Genomic DNA, 13,719 nt, shown 5'->3' on the forward strand with positions numbered 1-13,719 from the left:
AAGTTTCATTTAGAAAAAGAAACATAGTAAAGTTCAAACAGGGCAAATGGTTACACAATGCAAGTCTCCCTTCCATCCTGATCCCTAGTTCCTGGGCCGAAGGTTCCTAACTTGGCTTAGGGACCGGAGTCTAAGGGAGGGTTTCCAGAGTAATGTGAATCCTCTGAATGCATGATTTTTAATGGACTGATAACTCTGCACCCAAACTTCTACCTGAGCCTGGAAAGGGTCCGTGCCTAAGAACCCCCCAAGCAGGATTGGCAGAAAGGGCTGATGCGGCCGGTGACTCGGAAGGAGCTGCTTAAAAACCTGTCATAACTTGTCGCAGTGAAAAAAGCTCACCCCCATCCACGGAACTCCAGCGCCCTCGGAAAGTATGTTCCCCGAGGGCGGGATCACGGATCTTTTCTTCCCAAGTTTTTTGCCTGCCGCATTTCTTCCCTCCAGCGCGTCGGCGTATGCTGACGCCATGACGCCGCACACGTAGTCCCGCCCCTGCAGAGAGAGGCACTGGGACGGATCCCAGGGTGCTTGCAAACACGGAATGTGAGGCCTCGGCCCGGTAGCTCCCGGATCCCCGGCCCGCTCTCTACACGGGCCTACGCCCGCTGCCGCCGCCCCCAGCTCGCCCGGAGGAGCCAGGGCAGCCGCGCCCTTCTGCTGTGTGCCCGCGTGGCCGCCGCCGCCCCTCGGAATCCTCCGGGGCCGCCGAGGAGTTCGCTACGGAGGGAGGCGGGGGCCTTCGGGAGGAGGAGGCGGAGGAGGCGGAGGAGGAGGGAAGGAAGATGGCGGCCGTGGAACTAGAGTGGATCCCAGAGACCCTCTATAACACCGCCATCTCCGCTGTCGTGGACAACTACATCCGCTCACGCCGAGACATCCGCTCCTTACCCGAGAACATTCAGTTCGATGTTTACTATAAGGTACGGACCGTGGGCCAGCATTCTGCTCTCCTGCAGCAACCCCTGGGGCCGCACCCCCTTTCACGTCCGCGAACCCCCGCGTTTAACCCCTTACCCCTTGTAGCAGGGTCGTCTTCCGAGACATATGGGGCGGTGTCGGGGTGACCAGTATAGAAACACCCCATCTGATAGCCTCTGTCTTGCAAGATATTGGGCCTTGATGGATACGTCTTCCTAATGAGTCTTTTCCCCCTTTTGGTGTTCCCTCCTACATTGGGGCCCCTTTGGGGAGGCCTTTTGCGTGGACTTCCTCTATTGCGCCCTTGTCCCACTCAGTCCTTCCCTTCTAGCCTGTGTCTTCGGGATGTTTTCTGCCCTTCCTTCCCAATTAAGTGTCACCATCAGCTGGACTTTTCTTTGCTCTTTTCCCCTCCTTTCTAGTTTCTTTTCTCGCCGTCCTCCTTCCCAAGTTTTTTTCTTTTTTCTTCTGCTTCTTGTTCCTTAGCTTTACCTATTTCTGCCTAATTGGGAGGGAGTTGAGGAATTATTGGAAGTAGTCATCTGTCTTATTCGCATCTCCTTTAAAGCTTTGGTTTTTGTATATACTAGGGGTTGAATAGGGGTTTTTATTAACATGGGAGTGGTGATAAACTACTTGAAAGGGGGAAAATCCTTAAAAAAAAAAACTTTAGAATTTAAAGTATGTTCATATATTTGCAAGTTGTAATCTTGCAGCATTCCTAAATCGCTCCCCCTCAGAAATCTGAACAAAAAGTTTCCAAGTCAGTCTCCAAGTAGTTTCAGGGGTAAGTGTCTTTAGACGTGGACAGTTTTGCAGTGTTTAGAGAGGGAGGAGAACTTTATGGACTGGGAGCCTCCCTTTTCCTCTCCCCCCACATTTGAATGTGAACAGTGGACTTATTATTCAGTCCTCTTTGCCTTGAATCGGCGTGGATGACGCCTCTTCTCCTGTAGCCACCCACGCAAAATTTGACTAGAAGTAAAGTGTGATTTATTTTTTAGATCTAACACTTCCTCTTGATTTGTGAGTTGGCTGGAACATTGTAAACTGATATTTAACAGATGTGTACGTTCTTATATATGTATGATGTTTTATGGCAGTTGTTTCATTGGGAAGGTTGCCCACTTTCTCCACCCCGAATATTTTTTCAGAAAGCAGCTGACTTGCTGCATTTTACTAAATCCAGCTGCTTTACACCAATTCTAACAATTAAATTTTTTTCCCCCTAGATATTTGGGGAATATTCATTTTGGTCATTTATGTTATTATTTGGGGAGAGGGGAAGTTAGAGAAAAATCTCCCTTTATTCCAGATCCCTTTGATACATTGATTTACTTTTGTGCATATCTAAGGAAGTGTTGTATATTTAAGATTCATTCCTCCCAAGAAGGATGAGTTGGATTTCTTTCTCAACCTGGGAAACTGCAGCTTTTCATGTATGCTAACTCTATCTATTTTAATAAATCGCGTGTAATCTTTTACACTTTTTAGAGAAAATCATTGGAAATTTGATCAAAGTATATTTAGTGGTTGAATTCCCTCAAAGTACTTGGATATCTTCTAGTAACTTTTATTTCTAATTGAAGCTTTTCATTTGTGGATTATTAATAGTGAGTATGAACAGATGGTGCTTTTGCCACATTTTCTGTTTCACATAGTCCACAAAGATTTAATATGGTGTCTTTTTTGGTACACTTGTACTCCTTAATAGCTGTGTGCCTGTAGGGAATATGGCACTGTGCTAAGGTGAAGGAAGGTGTTTAACATGTGCCTGGAACTGTAAGTGCTTTTACACAGTTATTTTGTTTAAGCCTCACAATTAAACTGTAAAGTGGGGTATAACCCTGTTTTATAGGTGAGAAAGTTAAGTAATTTAGTCTAGGTCTCATACCTAGTATTTAGTTCCTGTGTACCTTGCTTTCTTGCTTAATGTTTACAGTTTCCACTTTTCTCCAATTTAGAGCCAAGGAGAAACTCACAGTCAGATCCCTCCCTCCAGCTGTCCCAACTTCCATCAATAGGCATAGTCATAGACAAAATAATAGTATTTGTGCAATCAAAAATTTCCCCATCCTGATTCACCATAGTCTAGTGTCACTATGTTAGTTTTTGTCAGTAGCTTCAGGTGAAGGCACACTCATAAAGCTTTAGGAAATGGGGTTATGGAATGAATGGGAGTTGAAGAAGTAGACAGGCTGACTGCGCCCTAAAAAGGGAAGGGAGAGAGGTATTGATATGTAGAAAGGGTAAAATGTGAAAGTTGTTGTTTTTTAAGAATGGAAGATGTTAGAATATATTTATTGGCTGAATGGCAGAAACCAAAACGGAATGAGAGGTTGAATATACAAGTAAGGCAGGAAATAAATTATGGAGCAGAGTCGTTGAGTAGGAGTGTTAAATTAATGAGCCTTGCCCCTTCCTTCACCCTGCATAAGTTAAGGTATTAGTCTTTTTTTAAAATTTTTATTTATTTTAATTTATTTATTTTTGGCTGCATTGGGTCTTGGTTGCTGCGCACGGGCTTTCTCTAGTTGCGGCGAGCGGGGGCTACTCTTCGTTGCGATGGCTTCTCTTGTTGCGGAGCACGGGCTGTAGGTGCGCGGGCTTCAGTAGTTGTGGCTCGCAGGCTCTAGAGCACAGGCTTAGTAGTTGTGGTGCGTGGGCTTAGTTGCTCCGCGGCATGTGGGACCTTCCCGGACCAGGGCTTGAACCCATGTCCCTGCATTGGCAGGCAGATTCTTAACCACTGCACTACCAGGGAAGTCGAAGGTATTAGTCTTACATTGGAGTTGAGGAAGGAATACTTCTTTCTCTAAGATCAGATGCAAAGAGTTAAAGACATAAAGTGTCTACATAACTAAGTTTGCAAAGAATGGTAGTTATGAATTAGGAGGTAAGATCATCTGCTGAGAATCAGGGATAGAAGTGGTGGCTTTTATGTAGAAAGGCTAAACAGAAGTTGGAAATGGCTACTAAGTTATATAGAAAGGGAGGCTCAGTAAAAATATGTTTTAAAAAAAATGATAGGAGATATAGATGGTTCCATAAAAGAGTATCCTACAGGATAATGTCTTTGAATCAGAATGGGTTTTCTCTAAGGGTACTCAACAATTTGGGTGTAGAAGTAGATAAAGTGAATAGAAAGCATTGTAAAATTGTAGACAAACTGAAGGCAAATAGAGTGAAGGGCTGGGTTCTTCAAAGAGTGAAGTTTATTAACTTTTCTTTTTATTGTAACTGCTGAATGGCCTATTTTATCCTGTTCCAATTACAGAATTTTCCATAGAGTTTTAAGTTTTGACCCAGTGAAGTGTTTCCATAATGTGTTCTATTGTTTTCAGTCTTAAACTTAATAATTTGGGATTTTAAAAAATTATTATTGTAAGTCTCATGCTGAAAACCATACGAATTAATGCCTGATTTAGTATTAGAGTTGAATTAATTTTTCTTTTTCTGTGTTTATTTCTATTCTTAGTTATATACAGCCTCAACTAATATTTTTTTTAATTGGCTGGTGACAAATTGAAAATAAATTCTTGCAACGTATTTGACAGCCAAAGAGTTAATATTCTTTTCACATAAAAAACTCTTAGGCTTGGGCTTCCCTGGTGGCGCAGTGGTTGAGAGTCCACCTGCCGATGCAGGGGACACGGGTTCGTGCCCCAGTCCGGGGGGATCCTACATGCCGCGGAGCGGCTGGGCCCGTGAGCCATGGCCGCTGAGCCTGCGCGTCCGGAGCCTGTGCTCCGCAAACGGGAGAGGCCACAACAGTGAGAGGCCCACATACCGAAAAAAAAAAAAAAAAAACTCTTAGGCTTAATAAATTGAGAGCAAAAACTTTAAGGGAGGCAGGGCATAAAAAAACATAAATAGCCAGCCATACCATGTATCTGGATGAGAAGGTAATATGTTATAAGTATGTCCACTCATGTCAGTTTAAGCTGTGAATTTATTACAACTTGAATCAGAATCTCAGAATTTTATTGGGTATAGGAAACTGATTAAATATATTTATATGGAGGAATTAATTACATGAGAATAAATGAGCCAAGGAAATTTTTAAGATGTACAGTATTTAGGATAGTCAAGTGTATTAGAAGGCTATATATTTTATTTATTTATTTATTTATTTTTGTGGTACGCGGGCCTCTCACTGCTGCGGCTTCTCCCGTTGCGGAGCACAGGCTCCGGACGCGCAGGCTCAGCGGCCATGGCTCACGGGACCAGCCGCTCCGCGGCATGTGGGTTCCTCCCGGACCGGGGCACGAACCCACGTCCCCTGCATCTGCAGGCGGACTCTCAACCACTGCGCCACCAGGGAAGCCCAGAAGGCTATATATTTTAAAACAACATGGTATTGGCACAAGAACAGCAAAGAGGGAAAATGATTTATAGAACACAGTAGACAGAACATTACTAAAACATAGTAGACAGACTAGATAGAAACCAAAGCATATTTAAGAATATATTACATAATAAAGTTATAGGACAGTGCTGTATTTTAAATAAATGGGGAAAAATTGGTTATTTGGGGGGAATGTTACACTTCTACTTCACACCTTATACCAAAATGAATTCCAGGTGAATTAAAGATTTAAATATGGCAAATGAAATCATGAAAATATCAGAATAAAGTATTGGGTATCTTAGAGTGGGAAATGACTGAAATTCTTTTTTAAAGAAATTATTGAGGTAATTTACAAATTTTAAAAATGTCAAACTTTATAAAAATGAGTAATGTAAAACGTGAAGTCCTGTTACTCATCTTGCCAACACTAATGCTGTCTTGGCATAGAGAAGGCTTTTCTAAGCCTGAAACCAAAACCCAGGAGGAAAAAAAGAAATTGATGCTTTTGAGTACATTAAAAAATAGGGGGAAAATTGTAAGCACATTTTTTAAAAAGACTATGCAAATGGCAATATTTGTCACATGAAGAGTGAATTTCCTAATACAGAAAGATCTAATACTAATTAGTATGTAAAGGACAACCAACTTGTTTTCAGAAGACCTGAACAGCTAGCTCATACAAGAAGAAAACATCTAATACTAATCATAATAAATATCAAAAGATACTCAGATGAAATGCAAATTAAAATGCAGTGTCAAGCCAAGTCAACCATGAAGAAGAAAGAAAATCTGGAGGGCTTACACCATCAAATATCAGGCTGTAACAAGATAAGATGGTTTGGGCACATGGGTAGACAAATAGACCAATGGAGCAATACAGTCCAGAAACAGACTGACACGTGTATACTGTCACCTGGTTTATAATAAAAGTGACACAGCAGTACAATGGAGAAAGGAAAATCAAATAATGGTGTTGGTCAGTTAGATATCCATGTAGGGGGAGAAGGATCACGATCTTACCTTATATCATACACAGTTACCATTTTTGGGTGGATTGCTGATCTAAATGTGAAAAAACAGTTTTTTAGGAAAAAAAGTTTTCACTGTGTCAGCAAAGATTTATTAAATAGGATACAAATGAGCTAAATATAAAGATAACTTGAAAAATTGGACTACATTAAGATCAAGAACATCTATTCATAAAAAATACCATTAAAAGGGAAAAGCTGGGGCTTTCCTGGTGACGCAGTGGTTAAGAATCTGCCTGCTAGTGCAGGGTACACAGTTCGAGCCCTGGTTCAGGAAGATTCCACATGCTGCGGAGCAGCTAAGCCCATGTGCCACATCTACTGAGCCTGCGAACCACACTGCTGAAGCCCGCGCACCTAGTGCCCATGCTCTGCAACAAGAGAAGCCACCACAATGAGAAGCCCACGCACTGCAATGAAGAGTAGCCCCCGCTCACTGCAACTAGAGAAAGCCCACGCGCAGCAACAGAGACCCAACTCAGCCATAAATAGATAGATAGATAGATACCATTAAAAGGGAAAAACCGGGGCTTCCCTGGTTGCGCAGTGGTTAAGAATCTGCCTGCCAATGCAGGGGACATGGGTTCGAGCCTTGGTCCAGGAAGATCCCACATGCTGCGGAGCAACTAATCCCGTGCGCCACATCTACTGAGCCTGCGCGCCACAACTACTGAAGCCTGCGCACCTAGAGCCTGCACTCCACAACAAGAGAAACCTCCGCAGTGAGAAGGCCGCGCACAGCAACAAAGAGTAGCCCCCGCTCACCGCAACTAAAGAAAGCCCGTACGCAGCAATGAAGACCCAACACAGCCAAAGATAAAAATAAATAAATAAATTTATTTTTAAAAAAGGGAAAAGCCATGCCACAGAGTAGAAGATATTTGCAGCAGATATATCTGACAAAGGAATCATCCTGCATGTAAAGAACTAGAAATTAAGAAAATAAGAACCCATTTTTTTTAATGGAGAAATAACTTCAATAGACATCCAAAAGGGGACATTCCAAGGACCTGTCAAACATTTGGAAAAATGCTCAACCTCATTTTGTCTTCAGGGAAATCGCTGTCCTCCTGTACTTTCCTCAGAATGAGTAAATGAAAAAGAAAAAAGTGTTGGTAAGGATATGGAGCAATCAGAACTCTCATATACTGTTAGTGGGAATGTAAATTGATACACCATTTTGGAAAACTAGCATCATCTACGAAAACTGAACATATATATACCCTATAATTCCATCTCAAGATATATACACTTAAGAACGTTCAGGGAGTCCCCTGGTGGTCTAGTGATTAGGATTTGGTGCTTTCACTGCCATGGCCCAGGTTCAATCCTTGGTTGGGGAACTGAGATTCCACAAGCTGTGCAGTGTGACCAAAAAAAAAAAAAAAAAAAAAAGGTCATAGCAATACTATTCATGACAACCAAAAAGTGGAGACTATCCCAATGTCTATCAGTAGGAGAATTAATAAATAAATTGTGGAGTAGTCGTATAGTAGAATATTTTGCAATGAAAATGAATGAATTGCAACTGTTAGAAACCATATGGGTGAATCTCACAAATGGTATTGAGTGAAAGAAATCAGTCATAGGAGTATGTATCAGAGGCTCCCAAACTCTCCCCTCATAGCACCCTTAGGCCAAAAGAAATACCTAACAGTTCTGTTCATTAAGTAGATATAAACAATTAATAATACTTAACGTCCTAACAACTTAAGAGCCATTAAAAGAATAGTGCACAAAAATTGAAAGAACAAAGAGTAGTGTACTTCATTCTTAAATAACCACAATTATTACTGGGTTGTGTGTGTTTGTCGGGCACTGTACAACTTCTCACATCTTGGAATCGGATTGGTCACTACCATTCCATTTTCTGTTCCATAATGATTTTTGCACATTACTTTTATTATAGCAACCACTGAAAATGCTGCTTCACAAAGATAAGATGTTGTTGAAAGGAATATAGCAATCTAGTATTTGGCATGGTTTAATACAGATGTGGAATATTGTTTCTTTCAAACTTAAAATATCTTGCAATGCCCCAGGGAACCTTGGTGCGGTTTGGAAAATGTGGATATGTAGTGTGATTCCATTTGTTTAAAGTTCAAAAACAGGCAAAATTAATCACAAGTATTGTAAGTCAGGAGCAGTTATCCTTGGAGGATAGTGACTATGCAGGGGCACAAAGGGAGGTGTCTGGGATTCTGATAATACTCTATTTTATGATCTGTATGTTGGTTATGGGTGTGTTCACTTTGTGAAAATTTATTGAGCTTTACATTTTATTCTTTCATTTTCCTTTTTAAATTTTATATATATATATATATATATATATATATATATATATATATATGGCTTTTTCTTTCGGTACGCAGGCCTCTCACTGTTGTGGCCTCCCCCGTTGCGGAGCACAGGCTCCGGACGCGCAGGCTCAGCGGCCATGGCTCACGGGCCCAGCCGCTCCGCGGCACATGGGATCCTCCCGGACCGGGGCATGAACCCGTATCCCCTGCATCGGCAGGCGGACTCTCAACCACTGCGCCACCAGGAAGCCCCATATATTTTTTAATTAATTATTTTTAGCTGCATTGGGTCTTCGTTGCTGCACGTGGGCTTTCTCTAGTTGCCGCGAGCGGGGGCTACTCTTTGTTGCACTATGTGGGCTTCTCGTTGCGGTGGTTTCTCTTGTTGTGGAACATGGGCTTTAGGTGCGTGGGCTTCATTAGTTGTGGCACGTGGGCTCAGTAGTTGTGGCTCACGGCCTCTAGAGCACAGGCTCTGTAGTTGTGGTGCACGGGCTTAGTTGCTCCGTGCCATGTGGGATCTTCCCGGACCAGGGCTCGAACCTGTGTCCCCTGCATTGGCAGGCGGATTCTAAACCACTGCTCCACCAGGGAAATCCTAAATTATATATATATTTTATTGAAGTATAGTTGCTGTACAATATTATACAAGTTACAGGTGTACAATATAGTGATTCACAATTTTTAAAGGTTATACTCCATTTATAGTTCATATAAAATATTGGTGATATTCCCTGTGTTGTACAATATATCCTTGTAGCTTATTTTGTACATAATAGTTTGTACCTCTTAGAGCTTTATATTTTAAATATGAATTGTGCACTCATCTGTGTGTATGTTATACTTCAATAAAAAGGTTTGAAAATTAACATTCATCTTCACTTACTAGATTGTCATGGTTTAATCATTCAAATAACTCATACCCTTTAATCCACAATACCATTAAATTTTTTTTTTTCCTACAGGAATGCTTGTTGACTGTGCAGAAAATTCTATTTGGGAATATTAAGTACAGTATTGTTTATGATGGCAAAAATTGGAAACAACTATATGCTAATCAGTCAGGAATGGAATATCATACTGCAGTTAGAAAGAATGAGGATGCTGGGACTTCCCTGGTGGTCCAGTGGTTAAGACTCCATGCTTCCACTGCAGGGGGCACGGGTTTGATTCCTGGTTGGGGAACTAAGATCCCACATGCCGTGTAGCGTGGCCAGAAAAAAAAAAAAAAAAAGAAAGAATGAGGATGCTGTGTATACTGAATTAGAGAGCACATGGGGAGAATAAAAAGCTTGTTACAAAGTAGTGTGAATAATAGAATCCTGTTGTTTTTAAATGGAGGAATATATGTGTACATTTGTATATGTATTGAAAAAAATTAGAGGAACACAAAATTTCATAGTGTTTATTCAAGGGATAGGATTATAGTCATTTTTAACTTTGTACATATATTCTCTCTTAAATAAATTATATCCATTTATTGATGTTACTATTGGCTTATTGTAATATTCTAAGTAGAATAAATTCCTCAAATTATCAATTTTATCATGCTCACTATATTACCTTTAAAAAGTTTTAAAATTAAAATAATTTAAAATGTTTCCTTAGCTTCCAAGACATTTGAGAGTAGGAAAAGAGAATCCACTCAAACATCCTTTGACAGAGTTTTTTAAGGAAACTTGGATCAACAAAATTATTTCCTAAAGTATCTTCCAAATATTCGAAAATCCAGGAACATTATTAATATTTTAATTTAGTAGGCTGTGTTTTACACTTAACATTAATAAAGATCTCTAATTATTTTAAAAAAAGATAACAAGCAAAGTACTTATTATGTTATGTTTTTGTTTATTATCCTCTTTTTTTTTATACTGCTTGGATTTTTATGACTGTATTATTTTGATATATAAAAGAAGTAAAATTGAATTTTTAAGAATAAAATATCTGGGACATGAAGTTGTACTAAGAGGGGAATAGCCTAAAAATTGATATTCTAAAATATTAGTGTGACCAAGAAATAAGTTGAGGGACTTCCCTGGTGGCTCAGTGGTTAAGAATCCTCCTGCCAATGCAGGGGACACGGGTTTGAACCCTGGTCTAGGAAGATTCCCCATGCCATGGAGCAACTAAGCCCTTGCGCCACAACTACTGAGCCTGCGCTCTAGAGCCCGCGAGCCACAACTACTGAAGCCCGTGCTCCTAGAGCCTGTGCTCCGCAACAAGAGAAGCCACCGCAGCGAGAAGCCTGCACATCGCAATGAAGAGTAGCCCCTGCTTGCCGCAACTAGAGAAAGCCTACGTGCAGCAATGAAGACCCAACGCAGCCAAAAATAAATAAAATTAATAAATTTATTTTTTTTAAAGTCTTAAAAAAAATAAGTTGAGGTGATTGGTTTAAAAGAAAAGTAAATAATTCAACTAAGTAGTTAATTCACTAGCTAGCCAGATCAACAAGTGTGAGAGAAAGCTCACATTCTCAAAATTAGGAATGAGAAAGTAAAAACAACCATAGATACAGTGGAAAGGGGAAAAATAGCTTTTTAAGTTATAGAACAGCTTCTTTAGATGTACAGTAGCTTATGTAATTCTGTGCTAATCAGTCTGAAAACCTTACTGAAATTTTGTTTCTAGGAAGATACAAATGATCCAAGAGAGAAGTTGATAGACTAAAAACTGTAAAAGAATTGAGAAATTATACGTTTCTCTTTGTTCTCCTCCCTCAGCAGACAAAACTCGCGCCGATTTTAGATACTTTCTTGGGTATATTCAAATAACATTTGATATTACTGGTATTTAAGTGATTTTCAGACTTATTTCTGGAGCTGTATGCTACATATTCAACATTCTTGAAGGGCTAACCAATGCAGTTAGAATAAGAAAAATCCAGCAAAATCAAGTGAAAAACTACAATAAGATAATTCAGTGGAGGATGATTACACATTTATAATTAAAAATTTGATAATTTTTCTATATGCAATATAGGAAAGAATATGTTTTACTCGTTAAAAGAAAACATGCCATGGAGTAAATCCAAAAAGAGGGGTACAGAAATCTGAAAGTCTTCAATAAGTGTAGAAGAAGCATATTTTCTTCTTAGATTGGAAGATTCAGAGTTTTAAAGATATGATTTCTCTCTAACTCTTGTGTCTTGGAACCAAGTTTAATAACTTAAAAATGTGTAATGAAAAAAAAAGTTTTTAACATCCATAATGGAGAATTAAAATTTATGAAACATACTGAAAACTCCTGCAAATCACTAAGAAAAAGAGGACCAAAAAGAAACGTGTTGTCATGTTGACAGTGATTTTCTCTAGATGGTAAAATTGAATGAATGTTATTCTTTTTTATAAATTCTTTTCTATATTTTCTAATTTAAAAATGTATATGCAGTTCTGGGATCAAAGGGAAAAATGTTTTAAAGTTGGCTATCTAGAATACAGAATGAGTTTTTTTGGTTTGTTTTTTACAATTAAAAAAATTTGCAGTATAGTTGATTTACAGTGTTTCAGTTGTAGAGCATGAGTTTTCTTATAGAGGCAGAATGTTTTGTTATAACCATGCTATCTTCTTTCTAGTGCTTCATGGATACACTCCTAATTTTCACCAAGATTGGTAGTGAAGGTTTAAGAAGAGAAGTTGAGAAACCTCTTACCCAAATGTAGAGATCACTGATACATATTGAGTTTTATGTGGCTGGTTATCATTGTTGGTTAGATTTTACATCCAACTAGTTTTTTGTTTTGACCTTCCACTTGTACCACGGTAGCATCTTCCACCATTAACACAATCATGGTATCTTGAAAATTATGCCATTGACCCATCACGCGAGAGACAGAGTTAGAGAATCTGTGTATTAGACATAAGTTCATTCTTGTAATGATTGAGGAAAAAACTCAATTTCTCTTTTAATGGATGGCAAATCTAGTATCTTTATATGTGGACAGTGTATTTAAACATTAGGAAAGGGTTACCTTCCCGTTTGAGAGTTAACTGTTTCTTGTGCTTTAAATAATGTGAACATTTCCACTTAACCTTTTCCTTACTTAACCAATAAGCAAAGCACCTTGCCCTGGAAGATACAAAAATCATGTTGGTCAGTTGTATTTTTTTTTAAAGTATGACATAGAACCAATGAGTGGAACAGCTGAGCAATTAAAATGTTATAAGAAGCAAGAAATTAAAATATTTGGTTTACCTCCAGAAGAAAGCATTTATTGGGTTGGCCTAAAGGTTCCTTTGGTTTTTAGGTAAAAATAAAAGACACATTTTTCATTTTCATCAAAAAATTCATTAAACAACATATTCACCATTTTGTTCCACTACCTTCTGCCATTTTTCAGGCAGCTTCATAATTCCTTCTTCCCAAAACATTTTATCTTTTTGTGTAAAGAACTGTTCCAGGTGCTTTTTACAGTCTTCCAGGGAATTGAAATTTTTTCCATTAAGAGAATTTTGTAAAGACTGAAATAAATGGAAATCTGGAGGTGCAATGTCTGGTGAATACAGTGGAAGAATCAGAACTTCCCAGCCAAGCTGTAACAGTTTTTACTTGGTCATCAGAGACATGCAGTCTTGCGTTATCCTGATGGAAGATTACGTGGTTTTTGTTGACTAATTCTGCACGCTTTTCATTGAGTGCTGCTTTCAGTTGGTCTAATTGGGAGCAGTACTTGTTGGAATTAATTGTTTGGTTTTCCGGAAGGAGCTCATAATAGAGAACTCGCTTCCAATCCCACCATATACACAACATCACCTTCTTTGGATGAAGACCGGGCTTTAGTGTGGTTGGTGGTGGTTCATTTCGCTTGCCCGACGATCTCTTCCGTTCCACGTTATTGTACAGTATCCACATTTCATCACCCGTCATAATTTGTTTTAAAAACTGAACATTTTCGTTACATCTAAATAGAGAATTGCATGTGGAAATATGGTCAAGAAGCTTTTTTCGCTTAACTTAACGTGAAACCCAAACATCAAAGCGATTAACATAACCAAGCTGGTGCAAATGATTTTCAACGCTTGATTTGGATATTTTGAGTATGTCGGCTATCTCCCGCATGGTATAATGTTGATTGTTCTCAATTAATATCTCGATTTGATTGCTTTCAACTTCAACTGG

The 13,719-nt window shown here is 39.3% G+C and overlaps 1 protein-coding gene across 3 annotated transcripts in view; it reads left to right on the plus strand.

The window, feature by feature from the left end:
• The first annotated feature begins 346 nt into the window (after positions 1–346).
• APPBP2 (amyloid beta precursor protein binding protein 2) overlaps positions 347–13,719 on the plus strand; it is a 70,757-nt gene continuing 57,384 nt past the window's right edge. For 2 of the 3 annotated variants that reach the window (XM_022552528.3, XM_089900977.1), the window contains exon 1: positions 352–923. In XM_022552528.3, coding sequence (XP_022408236.1) covers positions 786–923 — 138 coding nt within the window. In that variant the 5' untranslated portion in view covers positions 352–785. Of the gene's footprint in view, positions 924–13,719 lie in introns of all 3 variants that reach the window. The other variant, XM_089900978.1, reaches the window with a different exon arrangement.

The sequence above is a fragment of the Delphinapterus leucas genome, chromosome 19 (assembly GCF_059928025.1).
Source record: "Delphinapterus leucas isolate spDelLeu-1000000601 "Yukka" chromosome 19, BTC_Dleu_Yukka2, whole genome shotgun sequence".
In the NCBI taxonomy this organism is placed as follows: Eukaryota; Metazoa; Chordata; class Mammalia; order Artiodactyla; family Monodontidae; genus Delphinapterus; species Delphinapterus leucas.